This window comes from Lampetra fluviatilis, chromosome 51 (genome assembly GCF_964198595.1).
Source record: "Lampetra fluviatilis chromosome 51, kcLamFluv1.1, whole genome shotgun sequence".
In the NCBI taxonomy this organism is placed as follows: Eukaryota; Metazoa; Chordata; class Hyperoartia; order Petromyzontiformes; family Petromyzontidae; genus Lampetra; species Lampetra fluviatilis.
In genome coordinates this window covers 4212465-4231557 of record NC_136325.1, presented here as the reverse complement: position 1 = coordinate 4231557, position 19093 = coordinate 4212465, and the positions used below count along the sequence as shown (strand labels likewise).

Below are 19093 nucleotides of genomic sequence, written 5' to 3'. Positions count from 1 at the left end.
CTGTCTGTCTGTGCGTGCGTTTGTCTGTGAGGGAGGGGTCACGTAAAGATATTCGAGTTCAAATAAAACGTGTACTCGAAAATCGTGCTCCAAAAATCGAGACTCACCCTATCTTTTGGACTATTTAGTAAAACTGAATCCATAATCTTTATCTCGAATCTTTATTTAGACCGCATGAGAAATCCGATGAGTTACGAAGCTCTCATTTTACAGATGTCAACTAGGGGCACGGGGTCAGAGAGTTACAACGATAAGTTCAACCTCGCGTCTTCCTCGGCCCTGAATCGAACTTAGGCTGTCAGATGCGTCGCGCCGCGCGCGAACTACTGCGACACCTCACCCTCCCCACTCATGTGCTAGAACAAAATATAAAAAGTCACGCGTACAAGGGATACACAGAGACACATATATCCTCCACATGTAGCCATGCAGGACAATTGCAGTGCAATGGTTCGTGAATGATCAATTATGCCTTTAAGCGCATTCCTATGTATATGAATAAGATGCAGTCCTTTGACAACCCACTGGTGGATGAAGGCCTCTCAATGCCGCGTCAGTCACGGCAGTTGTTTCACCATATTTCACCACAACGTCTTGTACATAGATATTCCCCCGCACCTTCTATTAGCACGGTTGGCTACGTACGGTGCGGAAGAAGATCGACATACATGATCACACACATAGAATAAATGCATTTGTTTGTCTATATACATATACTCACCTACATATATGCTGACCCATGCATTGGACACATGTATTGTGTAATATTTGTTGACATGTATATATAGAACACACGTGTGTTGAATAAATAAATACATGCAGGCACACTCATATGTAGGACACGTATAAGGCTTCAGATTAAAAACCGAGAACCGGTTAAAAATCACACTTCTACAACCATTAACGTATGTAAATACATTACCATGCCCAAAATTTGTGCATCTAATTGTGAATCTAAAATACCCATGTAATATGCAAATATACATAATTCACCTTTAGGCTAATGGAATGATTAAGGGCGATAAAAACAGACTCGAACATATGAGACGAATCGGGGAAAGGAGGGTTAAAATTTTGAAACCAAAAGAATACATTCTTGCATTAAATCAGCCCCACGTGATGGTAAATTGTCAAATCGTAGGCATTGACGAGGTATTTACTGTATACTCCCGTAAAAATGAAGACAGGGTGGTGAAGTCGACGTTGCTGGTGGTATACTTACCGTCCTTTGCATGCCCCCAATCTTTCTGCATCCTAAATCATGAACTCAGAGGGCACTTGGCCAATTTCAGGAAACCAGACCCCACCATCAGCTTGCTGCCCCTTATTCGATTTGCAGCAGCTCTACCGTGAGATGGCTTCTCTGGATGTGTGAAAGCTGAACGTTCCTGGGATAAGACGTTTTCAAGGTCCCCGGTGGACAAATGTACCTACCCGAGACTTTGGTGTGTCCCCGTGGAAATATGCCAAATCTTCATCTCCCTTCACCTTTATTTCGTGTTGTGTGGAAGTGGGGGGGGGGGGGGGAATTGGGGCAAAGCAAACCGATGAAGTTAAGAAATTGGTTTGTACCACCGCCGGGTTTTTGCTGCCAAGCTGCTGGGTTTAGCAAGCGTGTTGGCACTTGTGACCCCAATCTGCGTTGGCCTGTGTACTTCGCCTCACGCTTCTCAGTTGCGCACGCGGACACGCTCGTGCAGGTTTATTGGTTTGATTTTCATTCGGTGGGAAACGTAAAGAGTGGAGCAGCAACTGCTGGGCAATTGCCTGGCTGGAAATTAATGAATGTTACCCGCCGAATGCTTCTGATGAGACCAGAGGCCTTCTCTGAAAAATCAATCACCTCCTTGGCTGAACCGAGTCGACCAAATTCACGTCCGGCATGTGTTTGTCTAATAATTAAAAATGCGAGCCAGTCATCAAAAAAAGAAAGACAGGTGAACGCTGGCCTGGAAAGTTACAGTTTATTTTTATTTTTTTCGTCATCGGTGCATTTAAGCACGAATTCACATTCACTCGCACTCCTCCCGATGATTAATTTCAGCAGCAACAGTCCGCAGCACAGTTCCTGGAATTACTTTGGCACGCCACGTCCGTCTCACTTCATATCGTCCATGTGGTGTATGTGTTGGTGAATAGTGCTTAGGCTTACTCGATGTCTTTAATGACAGCGCTTGCATTTAACGTTCTCGTCCCTCAGCTAAGCTATCTTAACGTGCTTTGAAGGGTTGTTGCCCGAAACGTCGCCTCTTCCGTTTTTCGGTTTTCAGGCCACAGTGTTATCGATGAATGTTTGACATCTCGGCTTTCGCGACCAATATTCACAATAAAGGTTATGTGTTGATCGCGTCAATAAAAATGCGTCGTGATCGCGTCAATAAAAATGCGTCGTGAACCCGCCACCAACCGACACAGCCAACCGATAGGGTTTTATCACGTAAACAAAACGTCACCAATTAGTTATTACTTCGAGCCCACCAGTGTGTGGGAGAATAAATCCACGACATTTACAATTTGAATACCGTGACGTTTCGCTGGCAATTACATCTGGCATCACCGGGCGCTTTTGCCAGAATTGTGAAGAGATCTACCCGCTACCAGTCATTGACGGATGCTTTCTTCTTCTTCTCCTCGTCCTTCTTTGCGTGGCTGATGTTGACGTAAAGACGATGACCATTATTGTACACTGAAATGTTCCATACAGAGTGTACCGCTGTGATTACACCTCCTTCGTTGTCTTCAACAAAGGGGCGCACCAATGTATGTGACGTTAAATAATGTCACACATGTGACCTCACGTCACCCAAGAGCGTTCCGGAAAACATAAGAGTCTGAAATTAAGCCCTGTGAACTCATCTCACCGATGTACCGGGAAGTGCATAAGCAACAGCTTCGGTGTACACAGTAAATCCAGCTGCCAATCATCTCAAACTTCATACGCACTAACGTGGCAGTACAATTATTCAAAAATGGTGCCGTTAACAAGCTTAATTGGCGAGTAGTATTTTTACCTTAATTCCAGTGATCGTGTCGCCTGTTAATCAAATTAGGTACTGCATAGCAATTGGCTAAACCTAAGCATTTACTAGGTACTGCATAGCAATTGGCTAAACCTAAGCATTTACTAATTTTACAATGCTAAATTTGAATCTGCCTCTATATGCCCTCTTCAAAACCCTGGTATGTTCATTGCTGTGCAAAAAGCACACTAGCTGCCTATGCTGCTTGGGAAATTACTGCCTTGTACAACACAGATGAAAATATAACTTTTAAACCTGAATAAGATTGTTTACAAAAATATTGATATATAATGTATTTATCGAGAAAATCCTCACTGAGTCTCAAGCCTCTTTTTAAAGAGAACCGTGCTTTGGGAAGATGTTTGGCCAGTTTATTTTTGTATGTAGTGAGCAAAACAACTGGCGTAGACGGGGAAAGTGAAGTTACCTGTGACTGCAAGGCATTTGGCACGCAAATGTCCACACAGCTTGGTAAGAGAGACATTTAGTTGACTGCCAAATCCAGGCCACCTTACAATCCCGCTGGTTGGGGGGGGGGTGTATCACAACATAGCCTGACCTTTGCAGGACCCTATGTTCACAGCGTAACACTGCAGGCGTGCTCAACCATGCAGTGAGGGAGTAGAGGCAGGGCCAGATTAGGTTTGATGTGGGCGGGGGGGGACGCCACGATGCTGTTATATGTTTCGGTTGGGGACCTTTACCACTGCCAATACCCAATGCCAACCACTCGATTATGATTTTCCTTGGTTATTTCAGTACTAGATATTAAATAGAATATATAAACACAAAATCCGTATTATAATGAAAAAAAGATTATTATTGTGGAAAGTAAAAAAGCGATGCTTTTGGCTTTCATTATATTTATCAAATGACACTCATGGATACATCTTAGTGCTGCATAATTGCAGTTCAACCATTATGAAGCAATATAGATTTGAAGCGTTTGTGAATGCAGGAATCCATACTTTTTTGGTTCTTTCGGTAAAGTCACGTAGGTAGAAAATAAAATAATATTCTATGAAGCACTTTATATTATTTTGGGGTCCCCTTTAAGTCAAAGCTCCCACGCTAGGGACCCAAAAGGTCCTGCTTTCACCCAGCCCTGCGTAGGGGTGGGGTTGATTGTTAGGAGAATAGAACTGCGCTGTTTAAACCCATCATCTTCATAAGCGAAAGCCATGACGGATGAGCACAGGAGCAATGGATGAGCATCCTGAGCAGGGGACGTCACGGGATTTTGGAGTCGTGGGTTACGTGGGCGCATATCGTCCGTCGTTTCATTTCACGCTTTATGAGCCACAGAGTGCAGAGTAGCCTCGCATCGGTTTGTCGGGTTTTGCGGGTGATGCCACTATCCTCGGCCGAAAACTGGGCGTGAAATCAATTCCAAGTTTATTTCTTCGGGATTCCGATCACTAGCCGTGGAAATCGGTGTCAGTGCACTCGCTCTCTCTCTCTCTCTCTTGTGTCTGTTTGCATGAACTTGCTAACGATCCGCCGCGACTCGCCGATTGCTTTCATCAATTGATCTCGTCAAGTGAAAGCCCCATTTAAAATGATTATATCACTCTTCAAGAGGAGACCTACTAAACTGGCGGATTTGATCGATGTACTTTATTTACACAGGCGAATATTCAGCATTGATATGATTGAGACATCCACCCAAGTGACAGTACATGTTTTATTTGTATATTTTATTATTTCCCTTCTATGTGACTTTACCGAAAGAACCAAGATTACGACGAACTATGTTCCTTCGGTAAACAAATGACAATAGCTGGTATTATTATTATGGTTTTTTTAATAATAACCAGAACCTTCCCAAAGTCTCCTCTGGATTCACTCAACCTAATGCGGTGTGTAAAGACGGCGAGGTGTGATGCTGGCCATGATGTGCGTCATACCAGCCTTGACGTCGATCTGCCATGACTGATGGATGTGACAGATCCTTTCAATCTTTTGCAATTTTCATTGTCTCTCATGCAACTGAGTCCCATCCAACTGATCAGATTGTCACAGCAGCTGATCCATTTCATTCTTCTTCTCCTCTCCCTTTCACGTTCTCGTACATCCTTGTCATTTCTCCGACTGTGACCCTCTTCGTGGATGTCACGCATACGCCACTTTCCTCCGCAGTAATCCTTGCTTGTAGGACATTCCCCGTATTCTCATTTCAATCTAGATTGAAAACTCGTTTCTTTACAACTGCTTTTTTGTGTTGAGTTTGCCGTCCTTCCCTTGCACCTCCGATTAGTGCGGTTGGCTATATACGATGCGAAAGAAGTTAAACATACATACGCTACATACATCACACCAGCGTACTCTTTCAACTTTTCTGTAACACGTGTTCGCTTAAAGAACGTGTCTTTTGTCCTCTATGAGGCTATCCGTTCGTGCGTTTCATTGAAAAAAAAAACAACAACCCATGGGCCCTCCTTATTTAAAAGAGCCTTGGAGACTCGGTAAAATGCTATTTCACGGTAAAGCAAGCGCAACAATAAGACAAGGTCGCCGTCTCGCTGCTAACAATCTCTCGCCCTCTTTAACTTTCACCCAGGATCCAGCAATCGGCACCACCCCCCGGCGAAACGGCAGCGAGTACATCCCGTACGTGACGGGCACGCAGCGCGGCGCCTGGGTCAACGAGTCCGATGGCAGCACACCCCTGGTGGGGGAGGTGAGCGAGCCGAGGGTGGCTGGGACGCAGCGACTCCACGCACACGCGGGCACGCACGCGCGTGCCTCCCTTATGCGCACGCACGTGCGAGTCGGGCACCGGCGCAGAGATAGCTGGCCCCGATCATCTCCTGACTCCGCGCCAACCGAGCGAGTCGGAATGCAATCGGGGAAAAAGGGGACGGAGTGTGAGAAAAAAAACGCCACGGGTCTCCTTGCTCAAGAAACGGACGTCTTGTTGGTGGTCGTCTCCGTTCGTGGTCCTGAGTGAGTGGTGGAAATTTGCCATTTCTATGGCAGGGGGCCAGTTAATGGATGACCACCATGCGTGAGAGACAGGTGGAGTAGGCGTTGTGGGCAGTAGAGGGCAGCACAGAAAAATCCATTGTTGCTCTGAACTCCCCACCCCATTCACCAACCCACATGGTGAAATATGGTCAAATATTCCTCATGGCCCAACACGCTTTGGGAGTGCCCTCATCCAACAGTCGATTGGGTGCCACGGTGGCGAGATGTTAACTATCTAGCTTGTTAGACAGGAAGTCGTGGGTTCGATCCCAACCCTGACATCCATTGTATATTTGGAGTGTTCATCTTCTCCCCGTGTTCGTGTGGATTTTTCTCCAGGTCCTCTGTTTTTCCCCACCACATTTAGTTACATGCGTCTCAAGTATTTGGTTGCCATACATTTCCACGTGTTAAGCCACTTCACTGAACTATAATTTGTGGCCAGGTCGCTTCAGAAAAGGAGTTGTATAGCTGAATGGACCTTACCTGGTCAAATAAAAATAGTAGTACGTTTAAAGTTTTTCGTTATTTTGTACATGTCCCTTCATGCGGTATGCAACAAGGAGTGTCCAGCGTGATGGAGGAGGGAGAAGAACACTCGAACCCAACGCAGATATTTAGTGAAGCTCCCGGGCCTGCTTGCCCCTTGGAGGCAACCGCCTCATGGTCCATCAAACCACGTATCTCCTCTCTCTCTCTAGGAACAGATGTGGCTGGCATGGAAGAGTGAAGTCGGAATCCACCGTATATAACGAGAGAGGCCCCACTGCCTGCCGTGGCATGAAAGCGCCGTGGTGCGAGGCTGACCTTTACCGCGATTGCTTCACGGTCGATAGGCACCTTAATTTGACAAGTGATAAGGGAGACCCTCCTTGAGATACGGAGCTGTCGCGGACACTCGTTAACGTGGCATCCCAGAGGTCACGATAATATTGTCGGCACCGTCTCCAGACCTTGTGACTCGGCGGAGCTCAGCCCAGGAGAAGACCCCCCCTTGCTCAACGATTTGGCGGTTGTTTTGAATTGGTCTCTTTGGGTCCGAATGCATGACCTCAATGTCGTTTGAGCACAGCAGTATAGTGGCCGATGAGAGGCAACCATGTAGGGGTTGTAGCTGATGATATGTGCACACAAGGGAAATCTCCAGAGTGGGTCTTCTGCCATGTGACGCTTTGAGTGCAATATGTCCTGCAACATTTTAACAATGACGCCGGATGCAATTTGGTTCCTGTGTTCTTGACTCATCAGTCTGCATTGTGTGTTGTTATGCTTCATTGCAATGTGCAGGGGACCATTGCAATGACGTGTGATAACGCTGGCCAAGGGTATGAGCAGTATAAGGGAACAGGATGGGCTTCTGCTTCTTATTCTTGAAAAGGAAAAATACATTTTCAGCCACAATTCGCACGTACATTTTACATGCATTATTATAACCCTATGAAGCAGTGGATCATAACGTTTACTGCAGCCTTGCACCCCTTTGGATCTCATTCGTAAAGAGATTATGTAAATAAATACATCGGTTTGATGAAACAAAGTAGTTGTACTGACGTGCCCGTGCCTCATTTGTGTTTTCGATTATTTACCTTCTAAAAAATCTGGCCATGACTCGCACCCCCAGAAAGGTCATCTCGCACCCCCGGAGGGTGCAGCGTGCACCCCAGGTTAATAAGGACCACTGGTATATAGTGTAGATTCGGGTTAGCTGTGCATGGCCTGTATGTATGTTGAACTTCTTTCTCCACCGTATGTAGCCAATGGTGCTAATCGGAGGGACGGTAAATTTAACCTCGCCACACTTCCTCATGCTCTCTCCCTTCAGCTCTTGTTCCATTGCAATTATAAAATAGTTCATTTTTCGGCACCTTGGTATGTTGCTTTAGATGCACACTGTCGATCAGATCCTGGGAAAAGACAAGTGAATATCAAACATCATTGTCTGTAACATTTATCAACTATGAAAAGGCACTTGACAGAGTGGAAATTCATGCAGTCAATCGGAACGCCTAGTTTGCTCATGTGGTTAGGTGGGCTAAAAAATATCCTATTACCGTGTTTACAATATTTTTTTTTTTGGGAAAACACGTAGGATCAGGGGCTCATGAGTCCTTAATTCTCCAAATCAGTTTCATCACCCAGAAGATGCTGGGGGCATATTTATGTCATTGTGGTATTTATTTTATGAGTAAACGTTTCGTAAATAGGTTCACTAATTCAGTTCTTACAATTAGTACCACTTTTTTAGGATGGCCTTCACAGGTTTGCCATCTGGTCCAGAATATTTCTCTTTTTTGTTAATAATAATGCAAAGGAGCAGAGTTTACTTATTCTAATTTGACATCTGCAACAGTTTCCTCTTCATCTGAAAATTACTTTTATTACTGAAATTATATCTATTTTGATTGCTATTAAATCTGCATACATATGGTTGACGATTCGTAAATCACAAACATAAGCCATTGAGGAGAAAGATGGAACATGACAGGGTGGTAATTTTAAAGTTAGTGGAGTAAAATAATACAGTAATAATAATGTGCACTTATGTGTACTTCTGGATGAGTGCTTTTCCATGCCACGTGGGTCATATACAAAGCCTCGCTAAACCTCAACACTCTCAAAGAATTTACACTATGAGATCTCCTTTACCAACTGGTACAAAACTGACACCTTTATACAAGGCATCATGTTTGCAATAACCGCAACACAAGCCTTTCTGGTCCAACACCAATGGAGACTAGGCTCTAAGGAAAGCTGTCTCGGGTGTGGACCAATCAACTTCAAGGACAGTGCATATCATTACCATTATCAGAGTTGTTTCTTTTTGTTTGCATTTTGACTGCTTGTGTTGCGGTTATTGCAAACATGATGCCTTGTATAAAGGTGTCAGTTTTGTACCAGTTTAAAGGGTAAAAACCTACTACTACTCTCAAAGAACTCAGTGAATTTCCTTCCAAGTTTTAGAGTTTGTAAATTGGACCAGTCCGGAGTACAGCGGTGAAAACCTCACACGCACAAAAAGAGATGGCTCTCCAAAAGTTCAACACAGAGAAGGATCGTTGCCAACCTGTCCAAATAAACCCATGTCCTGGCCACTTTGCAATCCACCAAAGGGTTAGAACAGTGGCGCTTAATCGGGAGTGCACGCATCGGCTGGGGGTGCGAGATGCCCTTTCTGGGGGTGCGGGACATGGCAGATTTTTATTTACAAGGGAAGTCATCGAAACACAAATTAAGCACGAGCACGTTGGTACAACGACTTATCTCACGTATTTATGAACATTTTCCTTGTTTTTACGATTGGGAACTAAAAGGGGTGCAACGCCACAGTGAATGTTAAGAACCGCTGGTTGAGAAGCTACACAAATCTACACGATTCATGATCGCTGGGTCTCCAAAGCCCTGAGATCACAGGCGTGCTTCATCGTGCCAATTACGTCACACCTGTCCCCACATCTGACCTCATCTGCAAAGTGGTTTTCACTGGGCTTGCAACCTGTGGGCGTGGCACATTTGAAATCAAATCGCCCCCACCAAGCGTTGCTGCTTTAGCCATCAGTGGAGACTAATTCATTGAGGTGTTTATCGGCCGAAGAGTACTCTATGCAATAACAAGTTATTGCTAACTTTGTTATTGAATGCCTTTGAAGCATGCCACTCTTCTTCACCTGGAACAAATATGCAGGGCAATCACGCGAGTGGCTGATCGTCGCAGCTTGCACACGTGTTCAAGGAAACAAAAAACGCGAATTGAAGTAGCACCACTACGTCACTGGGCCTGTTAAAGTCAACGGGGAGGGCGAACATTTATTTTTAAAAATACTTTCAAGGACAACCCGTTGCGAGTGCTGAATGGCATGTTTAATAATAACCTCAATAATGATGGTCAGTGGGCAGCTTTTTCCATTTTCGTTTAAGCCAGACTTTCATACAAAAAATCCCTTCACAATGTTTAAGCAAAATTTCCTTCAAGTGTTCTCAGATATATAACATTGCACAGGATTCCGTGCATCTTCTAGATTTTATTTGACAAGTACCCTCAGAATATCGGTGAAAGTGGCCTTGTTCTTATGCTTACTTTAACTTTTTCTAAATTTTCTTGAGTACGTTTTTGTCGAACCAGTTGGGAGGTCTGTCGTGTAACCATGACGATAATTGTAACCCTGATGAGGCCCCATTCACCGGTACAAGGACATCAGTCGGGGAGGCTTTTTTTCCATGCAGGTCAATGGCTCTTCACACACCCTGGGTGTCCGTCCATCATCACTGTGGCGAATACCGGGTGTGATTCTATCCGCTCGTGATTTGCTACACGCAATAAACTTTGCAGGGTGAAAGGTTTTGTAATGCAAATGTTTTACAAGTATGAGTAAAAAATGAAGGCCCTCCTAAAGCCATTGCCATTTCTCGTGGCCTCGCAATTCAGATATCCACATAGCTCCCGGCATCGTTGGATTTTTTTTACATGATCTAAAGTTGTATTTCAGCTCGTCGCTTCGAATTGCAATCGGTGCTGTCAAAAGGTGACGAATTAATACCGTTTCACCGAAGTAACGTTGACCCTTGGAGACTATTCTGACCAACCAATGGAAATAAACCACGGTAAACGATTCGAGAACTTAATAAAGTCACGCGAAAAGAGATCGCTACAAAAGTGGGGACTCAGCATGAATATGAGCGAAGCATAAATCGCGTACAACACGTTTGCTGTTTGGAGGGGCATGAACGGAAAATGTATGGTGGTTATTAAAGTTGGGCCGGTATTAGAATGATGAAATGAAGTGGTGGACTGGAGCAAGTTTGGAGTGCTTTTGGAAAACCTTAATCATTAAATGCAACGTTCCAATCTGCCTAAAGAGTAAGGTTTATTCGGTGCATACTACTTGCCACAGCAAGTGGATTAGAAACGTGGACGCTGTGACATTGAACATGAAACAAAAGCTGAAGAGTCTGCAAATAAGCGTGGAGAGAGATCCGTTCTTGGAAATTCATTGGCAGAGAGAGGAGCACGTGGATCATTTTCTGTTTAGAAAAGTGAGCGGGCTAGGGTGAGATGCATTGCCAGAAGGGATTATCAGAATCGGAATCTTCGTTTAATACCGGAGGAATCCGATGAGCTATGACGCTTTTTTTCCACAGATGTCCAGGAGGGACGCCGCAGAAAGTTACAAAAAAATTCAAACAATACAAAAACACGATACGAGTACAACGTATAGGAAAGGTTAGCAAATCGCAACAACAAAAATAATCACTAAACAAGTAAAAATGATGGGCATTAGTCAAGACTAAAGATGGATTGGTAGCCAAAGGAGGGAACGTGCCCAGGAGAACGTCCACCGAGGAGATGGAACGACGTGGAGTGACGTGATGTGTAGGAGTTGAATGGATTTTTGCATTCTGAAAACCATGAGAGACGATAATTGCTTGGGGAGGCCTTCATCCAGCAGTCGATAGATGTTCGTATGTTGGACTTCTTGCACACCGTACGTAGTCAACTATGCAAATCCGAGGTGCAGGGGAAGGGCAAAAAACGAAACACAAAAATCTGATCTAAATAAATTAGTTTTCAATCTAGATTTAAAAGTGCATAGCTCCTTCAGTGGTTTCCTAATATCGCAAAGAAGAGCATTCCAGACGGCCACATAAGCGCATCTGAAAGTGGGCGATGCAGTGACCGTCAGATCATTGCTGACAATATTACAATGATAATGGTAATTACTATTCTGCTGCTGCTGCTGCCGCTGTTGCTACTAAGGGTTATGGTGGTGGATCGTGGTTATGATGATGATGACAACGATGCGGATGCTAATACTGCTGCTGCTGCTGCTGTCGATGGTGCTGTCTTACCAGGTGTGGCCAGGAGTGACTGTCTTCCCAGACTACACCAACCCCATCTGCGTGCAGTGGTGGGTGGAGCAATGTGAGCAGTTTTATAACGAAGTGCCCTACGACGGCTTCTGGATTGTGAGTTTCTCATACCTTCTCACACACACACACATGCGCGCGTATACACACCTCAATACATCTGGAAAGCCAATACGGAGGCCAATAGACGTAACAATATTTGCATTTATATGCATGTATGTTGAACTTCTTTTGCACCGTACGTAGCCAACTGTGCGAATGGGAGGCGTAAGTGCAGACACAGAGATCTGCTCATGCTATTTGAACCATAATTCTCCACAGCGACGCATGACGAGCTTTACGTGTACGTATTTGTGTGTTTGTTGATGATGCAGTAGTGTGGCGGTAAGCATGCTGCGCTACGAACCCAGCGACCCGAGTTTGATTCCCGCTCACGGCCAACACCAGTGACGATTATCTGAACCGGTCCCCCTAATTTAGATGGGAGTACTCTTGCCAATGACACCGTGTGACCTCTAAGCATTTATTGAACAAACCTTACACTCCTAATGAGACCCAGAAGGTGGAAACCGGTCCAGGGTTTTGTTTACTTAAGCAAATGCTGATGGGTAATATTGGTCTGGAAAAGCCAATAGGCCAAATGGACTTATGGATATGTGGAGACGGAACAGCATTATGCGATGTGCTTGCGAGTTGCATTGGGAAGTGTATTGCATTATGTCCAACATTTAGTTTCACATGCTGGAAGCTTCTTCAGGAAATGTATTACGTTTTGGGAAAAAATTCTACCCAAAAATACATCAGAGAGCTATCCAGCTCAACTGCAAACATGCAGACAGTAGTAATATTAGAGTATTTGGCTACAATACATTTCCACATGATGAGCCACTATCATTTGTGGCCAGGTCAGAAAAAGAGCGATATAGCTCAGTGGGCCTTACCTGGTAAAAAAAAAGTTTCAATAGTTTATAGTTTAATTGAAGACTTTCATTATATATGAACACATAACTCTGCTTCTCCAACGTGTACATCCATTGCCAAGTGCAGCCACTAAGAGACCTCTCACAATGATCAGCCACAGTCTCTACCCAACCCTCCTCAAGCAACCACCAACTCTCACAACCTCACAATGCAGAAATCCACCCAGAAGCTTCACACCGAACTGATTTCATCCAAAAAGATCCGGATCTTTATTTCGAACGGAGGAATCCGATGAGCTTATTAAGCTCTTTTTTCACTGATGTCCAGTATGGGCGGGTCCGCGAGTTACAACAGCAAACAATACAAAAACAACGATGGGAGTGCAAAATTTTGAAAATAGTAAGCAAGTCACTAAATAGAAATACGTTACATACATTATATAAGTCCGATTCATAAAAATTGGGCAAGGCAGCAAAAACAACAATAACACAGTCCCAGACCACACCAAGATATCTCCGTACAGCAGTACGGTAGTCCCTCAATAAAACAGCACATCAACATTGAACTATCGATACACGGGGAATGATCAACGTTACAAATCTCATTCGCAAATGTGACTGTATCCAGCACAAATCTTCCGCTTCAGAATGTATGTTTTTGAAGCAAGAGACGATGCTACCATTGTTTTCGATTCCAGCTGCGATTCAGCTTGTGGGCCGCATTTTGTGCATGAGCACAGAGAAAAGGTTAAACAGACATTGACCCAAACAGTGCCCTGGGCTGGCAAATGCAATGCGAATCGGGATTAGGAGTGAGCGGCGGGGGAGGTGTGCAGAGATTTCTGTCCTTCTCAAAGGGGTTTGTGGAAATCCACGGGAGAAATGTCTTCATTTTAACAGCGTTTGGCTCACATTTTTGCAGCATTAGGCGACATAAGACGAAAGCCACACACTCACACATCTATCACTATCCTAACCCCTGTGTCTGCCACGACATTCTATATTGTTCTTGCTGAACCTATCTCAAGAAACGACAGTGATTATCATTTTAATCATTCATGGCAGATGCACAAATGGAAAATAAATAAATAAAACTATCCAGTGTGCGACTGTGGTCATCCAGAATAGACCTACAATGTTTAACAACCCAACGCCCGATCCACAAACACGAAGGAGATATCACTACGATACACGATCATCATGAGGCCTCCTTTGCCAATACCAAAATATACTAATAGGGTTTTTCCCCTTTTTTCTGGCAACAAAACTGATACCTTTTGCAAGGAATCGTGTTTACATTAACCACAATACTTGCAGTAAAAATGCAAACAAAAAACAATACTCTGATAATATATGCATTGTCCTTGAAACTCATTGGTCCACACCAGAGACAGCTTTTCTTAGAGCCTAGTCTCATATGGTGTTCGACCAGATGACGCCAAAAGGTGCACAGTTCAAAGACAATGCACTATCAGAGAAATGAGAGCTCTGGGTAAGCATCTACATCATGAGGCCTCCTTTGCCAGTACCACAATATACTAATAGGGTTTTTCTCCTTTAATCAGGCAACAAAACTGACACCTTTTGCAAGGAATCATGTTTACATTAACCACAATGCTTGCAGTCAAAATGCAAACAAAAACAATACTCTGATCATTTTGTTTACATTAACCACAATACTTGCAGTCAAAATGCAAACAAAAAACAATACTCTGATCATTTTGTTTGCATTTTGACTGCAAGTATTGTGGTTAATGTAAACATGATTCCTTGCAAAAGGTGTCAGTTTTGTTGCCAGATAAAAGGGGAAAACCCCCATTAGTACGATACACTACTCCACTGCTCCTGACGCAGTTATCTGGGCTTGATCACCTGAACATGAAATTGTAGTTGCTGCTCTGCATCTGCATCAGCAGCCATTCGAAAGAAGAAGATTTTTAATAATGATTAATAATTAAAATGTATAATAGCACGGAATGGTTAAATTGTTGCATGTATGTTAGCCTACGTGTGCAATGGTTATAATAAGAATAAGAGTTTATAATAAGAATGCCTTCTCTTTAATTGTGTCACTATAGCAGCAATTAATCCATTGACTATACACGAACAGGCTTATTGGCAAGTGTGCGAATTGACAAGCTATCCTTTTACACAATTCTTTATACGTACGCATCTTGTTATACTGTAATACCTAATTTCTGCTAATTAATCATATGCTCGACTGTGTAGAAAACATAATGACTGTCTGCTTATTACAATCTAAAATGTGATAATCATGCAATGGCTGTCGCAATATAACTTGGGGCTGCATTCAGAAACATGGCATATCTGTCAACCCATACAGTTTACCCGTATTTTTGTACAGGGAAATTTAGTTGTCAGGTCCATACGGCGTACAGCCGTTTCAATACAGGCAAAAAAAGTGTATTTATTTATGTTTTTCTCTTGTGATGGGACTTTGTAGGATGAACGTTGAGATTTATAAGGGCACGGGGTGACCAATAAGGTCTGAATTGGTCCGTAATAAGGTAGGACACTGATAAGGGGTTGACTGGTATGACATGGCCATATTTTTTTAAGAGTGTAATCTACTCTGACACTTTATAAACTGTTCTGTAACTGTACGAAGTAGTAATTATATAGTATATTGTAAAACACAATTCAAAAACGTGTAACAGAATTGAACATTACAATCTGCAGAGAATGCCAAATCATCAGCCGTGGTCAATCCACTGCTGGACGAAGGCCTCTCCAAGGCCTCACCATATCTCACATTCCTGCGATCCATCAATCCACCTGGCACCTTTGTAGGAGATGATTCTGCCGCTCCATCTCCACACCATACACACAATACATATCCAAGTGTCGCGGTCGTTACATTGTGGGTACATCTGATTGTCCGCCGCCTTGTGCTCTCCTTCAGGACATGAACGAGGTGTCCAACTTCGTTCAGGGCTCGGTTAAAGGCTGCGAGGATAACAAGTGGAACCGCCCGGCATATGTTCCAAGTTTGTAAACCACACCATTCACTCCGTCCATTGTAACAACCACAACACAAGCAAATGATGGCAAACGTGCATGTGCTCAATATAATTCTCCATTCTATCCCGCATAAGCCACGCTTGGAAAAACAAGCTTGACTCGTGATCGCAATATCGTAAGTTTAAATCCCAGCTGGAAGCCAACTTAACCCCTGCATCTCACATGTGTTGATGGACTCTTACCGGTTTGTTCCAGTCACGACTGGCCATCAAGCAATCATTTACTTATTTATCATATATTGCTACTATCGGTCGCCACTTCATTTCCATCTCCTAACAATGGTGCAAGCTACTTAAATCCCACTCTGTCTCTGTCTACCCAGTAGTATGATAAGCCCACCAATTAGTTGATTAGTGGGTCATGTGTGGTGGGGTAAAGAGTGGGCACTCCCATCTATTCAAAACATTTTTGCCAGTGGATGACACCCTGTAGAAGAGCTCTCTCAAGCTCTTTACTGGAAGCCCATCTGCCGGCAGAGGCATGAGTAATAGCTGGGCTGCATCTTTACCATACGCACGACCACTGGCAATTCGTGTTTGAACCTGTCCGTCACTAAAGTGTAGGCACTTTATATATGTGTGCGTGTGTTGGTTTCACATTGGCAATGATAAATAAACTTAATGGGAAGAAGTGCCTTACTAATTTAAGTGCTGAGTGTGAGTGCTGCTTCTGGGAAAATAAGCAAATATACGTGATGTTTTTTTTTCCCGCCAATTTACCATAATATGGAAAACGAGCGAGTGGAAAGCTTTACGATGAAATGCAGAAAGGGGGAGGCAAAGTGCACTGAAGCGGCGAGAGCAATTGAACAAGAGATTGAGAAGGAGGTTGAGAGGGGTGCAGAGAAAGGTGGCTTCATTCAGAGGATGATCCAGACTTTGTTGGTAAAACATGAACACAAATTGACTGCAACAATGCCTTGGCTGAAGGAAAACGTGTTGTTTCAGATGCTACATCAGCTCTCATCTGCTCTTGCAATGTCTCACATCTAAACAAGTTTTCCCTCTTTTCACTTAGATGTTTAAAACATCGCAGATCATTGTCTTTGTTGGATTCAGCAGCTTGAACAGATACTAAATGCATTTTCGCCAGGCACTTACACAAGTGGCAGTCAACAGAGGTAACACTTGCTGTTATCTTTCTAAAACTGCCCTCGGTATACGTAAAGGTGTACCACTCTTAATCTGTTTTAATGGTGCAGCAAAGACGAACACGCTCATGTAATTTTTTATGATTATTATTTTACCGATGCAATAATAACCAAGTCTCAATATTAGTTTTCAGGAGGCAAATTTGGTGAATGTTGTGCGTGTGACTGAAGAGCTATAACATTTGGGACAGGTAAGGTCATCGACCCACTTGGTGTACTACCCACAACCGCAACCTTATTGCCCTATAGCTGAGCTCACAGACACAATCGGCTCCATCTCTTGCGTGATCCATCAACCCTAATTCAAAGACGCTGTATAACGACGCCCGCTTGCAGCAGCCATTGAAGCTGGCATCAATGGCAAGCATCGCAAGCTTTGAACGGAGATATGGAAACCGGCCGCAAACCGTGCTCTTTCAATAAATTGTCGCTCGTTCCCCCCGCGTGTCACAGTCAGTGCACATTGCCTGTAATCACGGAAGACACTTCATACTCGCGTGGGCTTTTGCCCTTCAAATAATTTCAGCATGAGCTGACCATGCACTCAGCAGCCAGGGGCTTTGGAAGGATGGAATTCTTTCAAAACGGCCAAAAAGTTGTATTTGTCGAAGAAATCGATGAAAGCGGACTGCCGATTACAGTTTCTAGTTTTTTTAAGATGCCTTTTCATATATCCTCCTATATACCCGGTTCGCAGCGAGTCATGAAGGGGCTTGTCCCAATCACAAGAATGTATAATTTCTAGCATCTGTACGCAAGAGTGGCCAACCATCACTCAAATTGGCTGACGGTGTATTTCTGAAGCAGGCTGCAATCTTCCGTTATATTGCCGCTCTAAAAGGGGGATTTTGGTTGTCGTCTTGAAATTTTCCAGCCAACTACCCCCACCGCTACCGCTACGAAGACTGCGGCCGACGTCAAAAATCAACATCTCATACAGGACCCTACCATAGATCCTCCCGGTTTCAACCTTCCATGCCGCTAATGGTCTTCCATCAACCGAATCTGGAATCAGGACCGGGCATGGCCAATGCGGCCACCTGATGCACAAATGGCGCACCAAAGATTCAGCGGCCTTCGAGCGCGGCCACGAATCCCAAACCATCGACCGCTGTCTGGACGAGATCCACGCTCTTTTTGAACAGACAATTGAGTGGATAAAAGATGCAATCTAAAATTGCATCTTTAATCTGCTACTATTAATCCATACGAAAGAAGAAGAAGAAGACTACGAATGCTGATTTTGCATGCCCCCACCACTTCAGCAACCCAAAGAAGCCCAACCCCTCTGTCTGGGGGGGAAGGGGACCCGGGCCTAAACAGGAAGAGGTGTAGCCTCAAGAAGAAGGGGACGGATCCTCAAAAAAGGAAACTGCTGCAGAACGGAAAGAGGAGGGGTGGAGCCTACATCAGGAGGGAGTGGGGCCTAATGAGTAAGGGAGTGGTGGGGCCTTTAAGGAAAAGAGGTGCAGGCCCTAAAATGCATAGCCCAGGGCCAAGAATGCATGGCCCAGGGCCTAAAATGCAAGGCCCAGGACCTAAAATGCATGGCCCAGGGCCTAAAATGCAAGGCACAGGGCCTGAATGTAATAACTTCCCTTTTAATTTAAGGCCAAAGCATATACAGTGATCAAATATGTTCGGCAAGCAGCATAGCTTTTTAGTGCCGCAAATGCAGCCACAGGGCAACTAGTCCTATCGAATGCATCAAGACGATTGTGAATAATTTAAGAATGTAAATTCTAATGACGTTTAGAAGAGCGAGAGAGCTTAAGTTTGACACATAGTCGAGTCCATAGGCTTACACCTGAAAAAAGTATACATTTCTAAAAATCTAGCTCAGAGGCCGAATGATCATTCATATTGCAGGGTAAAATAAATGATTGGTATCATTAAGTAAACCACGTAGTTTGCCGCCCGTGGAGTGCTGCTAAACCCATTCGAATGTGGGTTAAGCCTGCCTCCAGCATACAACATAGCTATACCCTACCTCGAGATACAATCTATACGTATTTGGAAGTAATCAGCTGTTAAGAGAGACATTTTCAGTGCATCAGGGGTTCATTCATGTTATCAGTTTCATTGAACGAGCGCTGAAATAAAATGCCTCTTGTTTTGCCCGATCATTGAAA

General features: G+C 44.0%; 1 protein-coding gene across 1 annotated transcript in view; it reads left to right on the top strand.

Moving 5' to 3' along the window:
- Positions 1-19093, top strand: part of LOC144948874 (sucrase-isomaltase, intestinal-like) — a 329860-nt gene that overhangs the window by 162766 nt on the left and 148001 nt on the right. The window contains exons 11-13 of the mRNA XM_078878575.1: positions 5581-5700; positions 11835-11948; positions 15693-15777. Of these exons, the coding sequence (XP_078734701.1) occupies positions 5581-5700; positions 11835-11948; positions 15693-15777 (319 nt within the window). The remainder of the gene's footprint in view (positions 1-5580; positions 5701-11834; positions 11949-15692; positions 15778-19093) is intronic.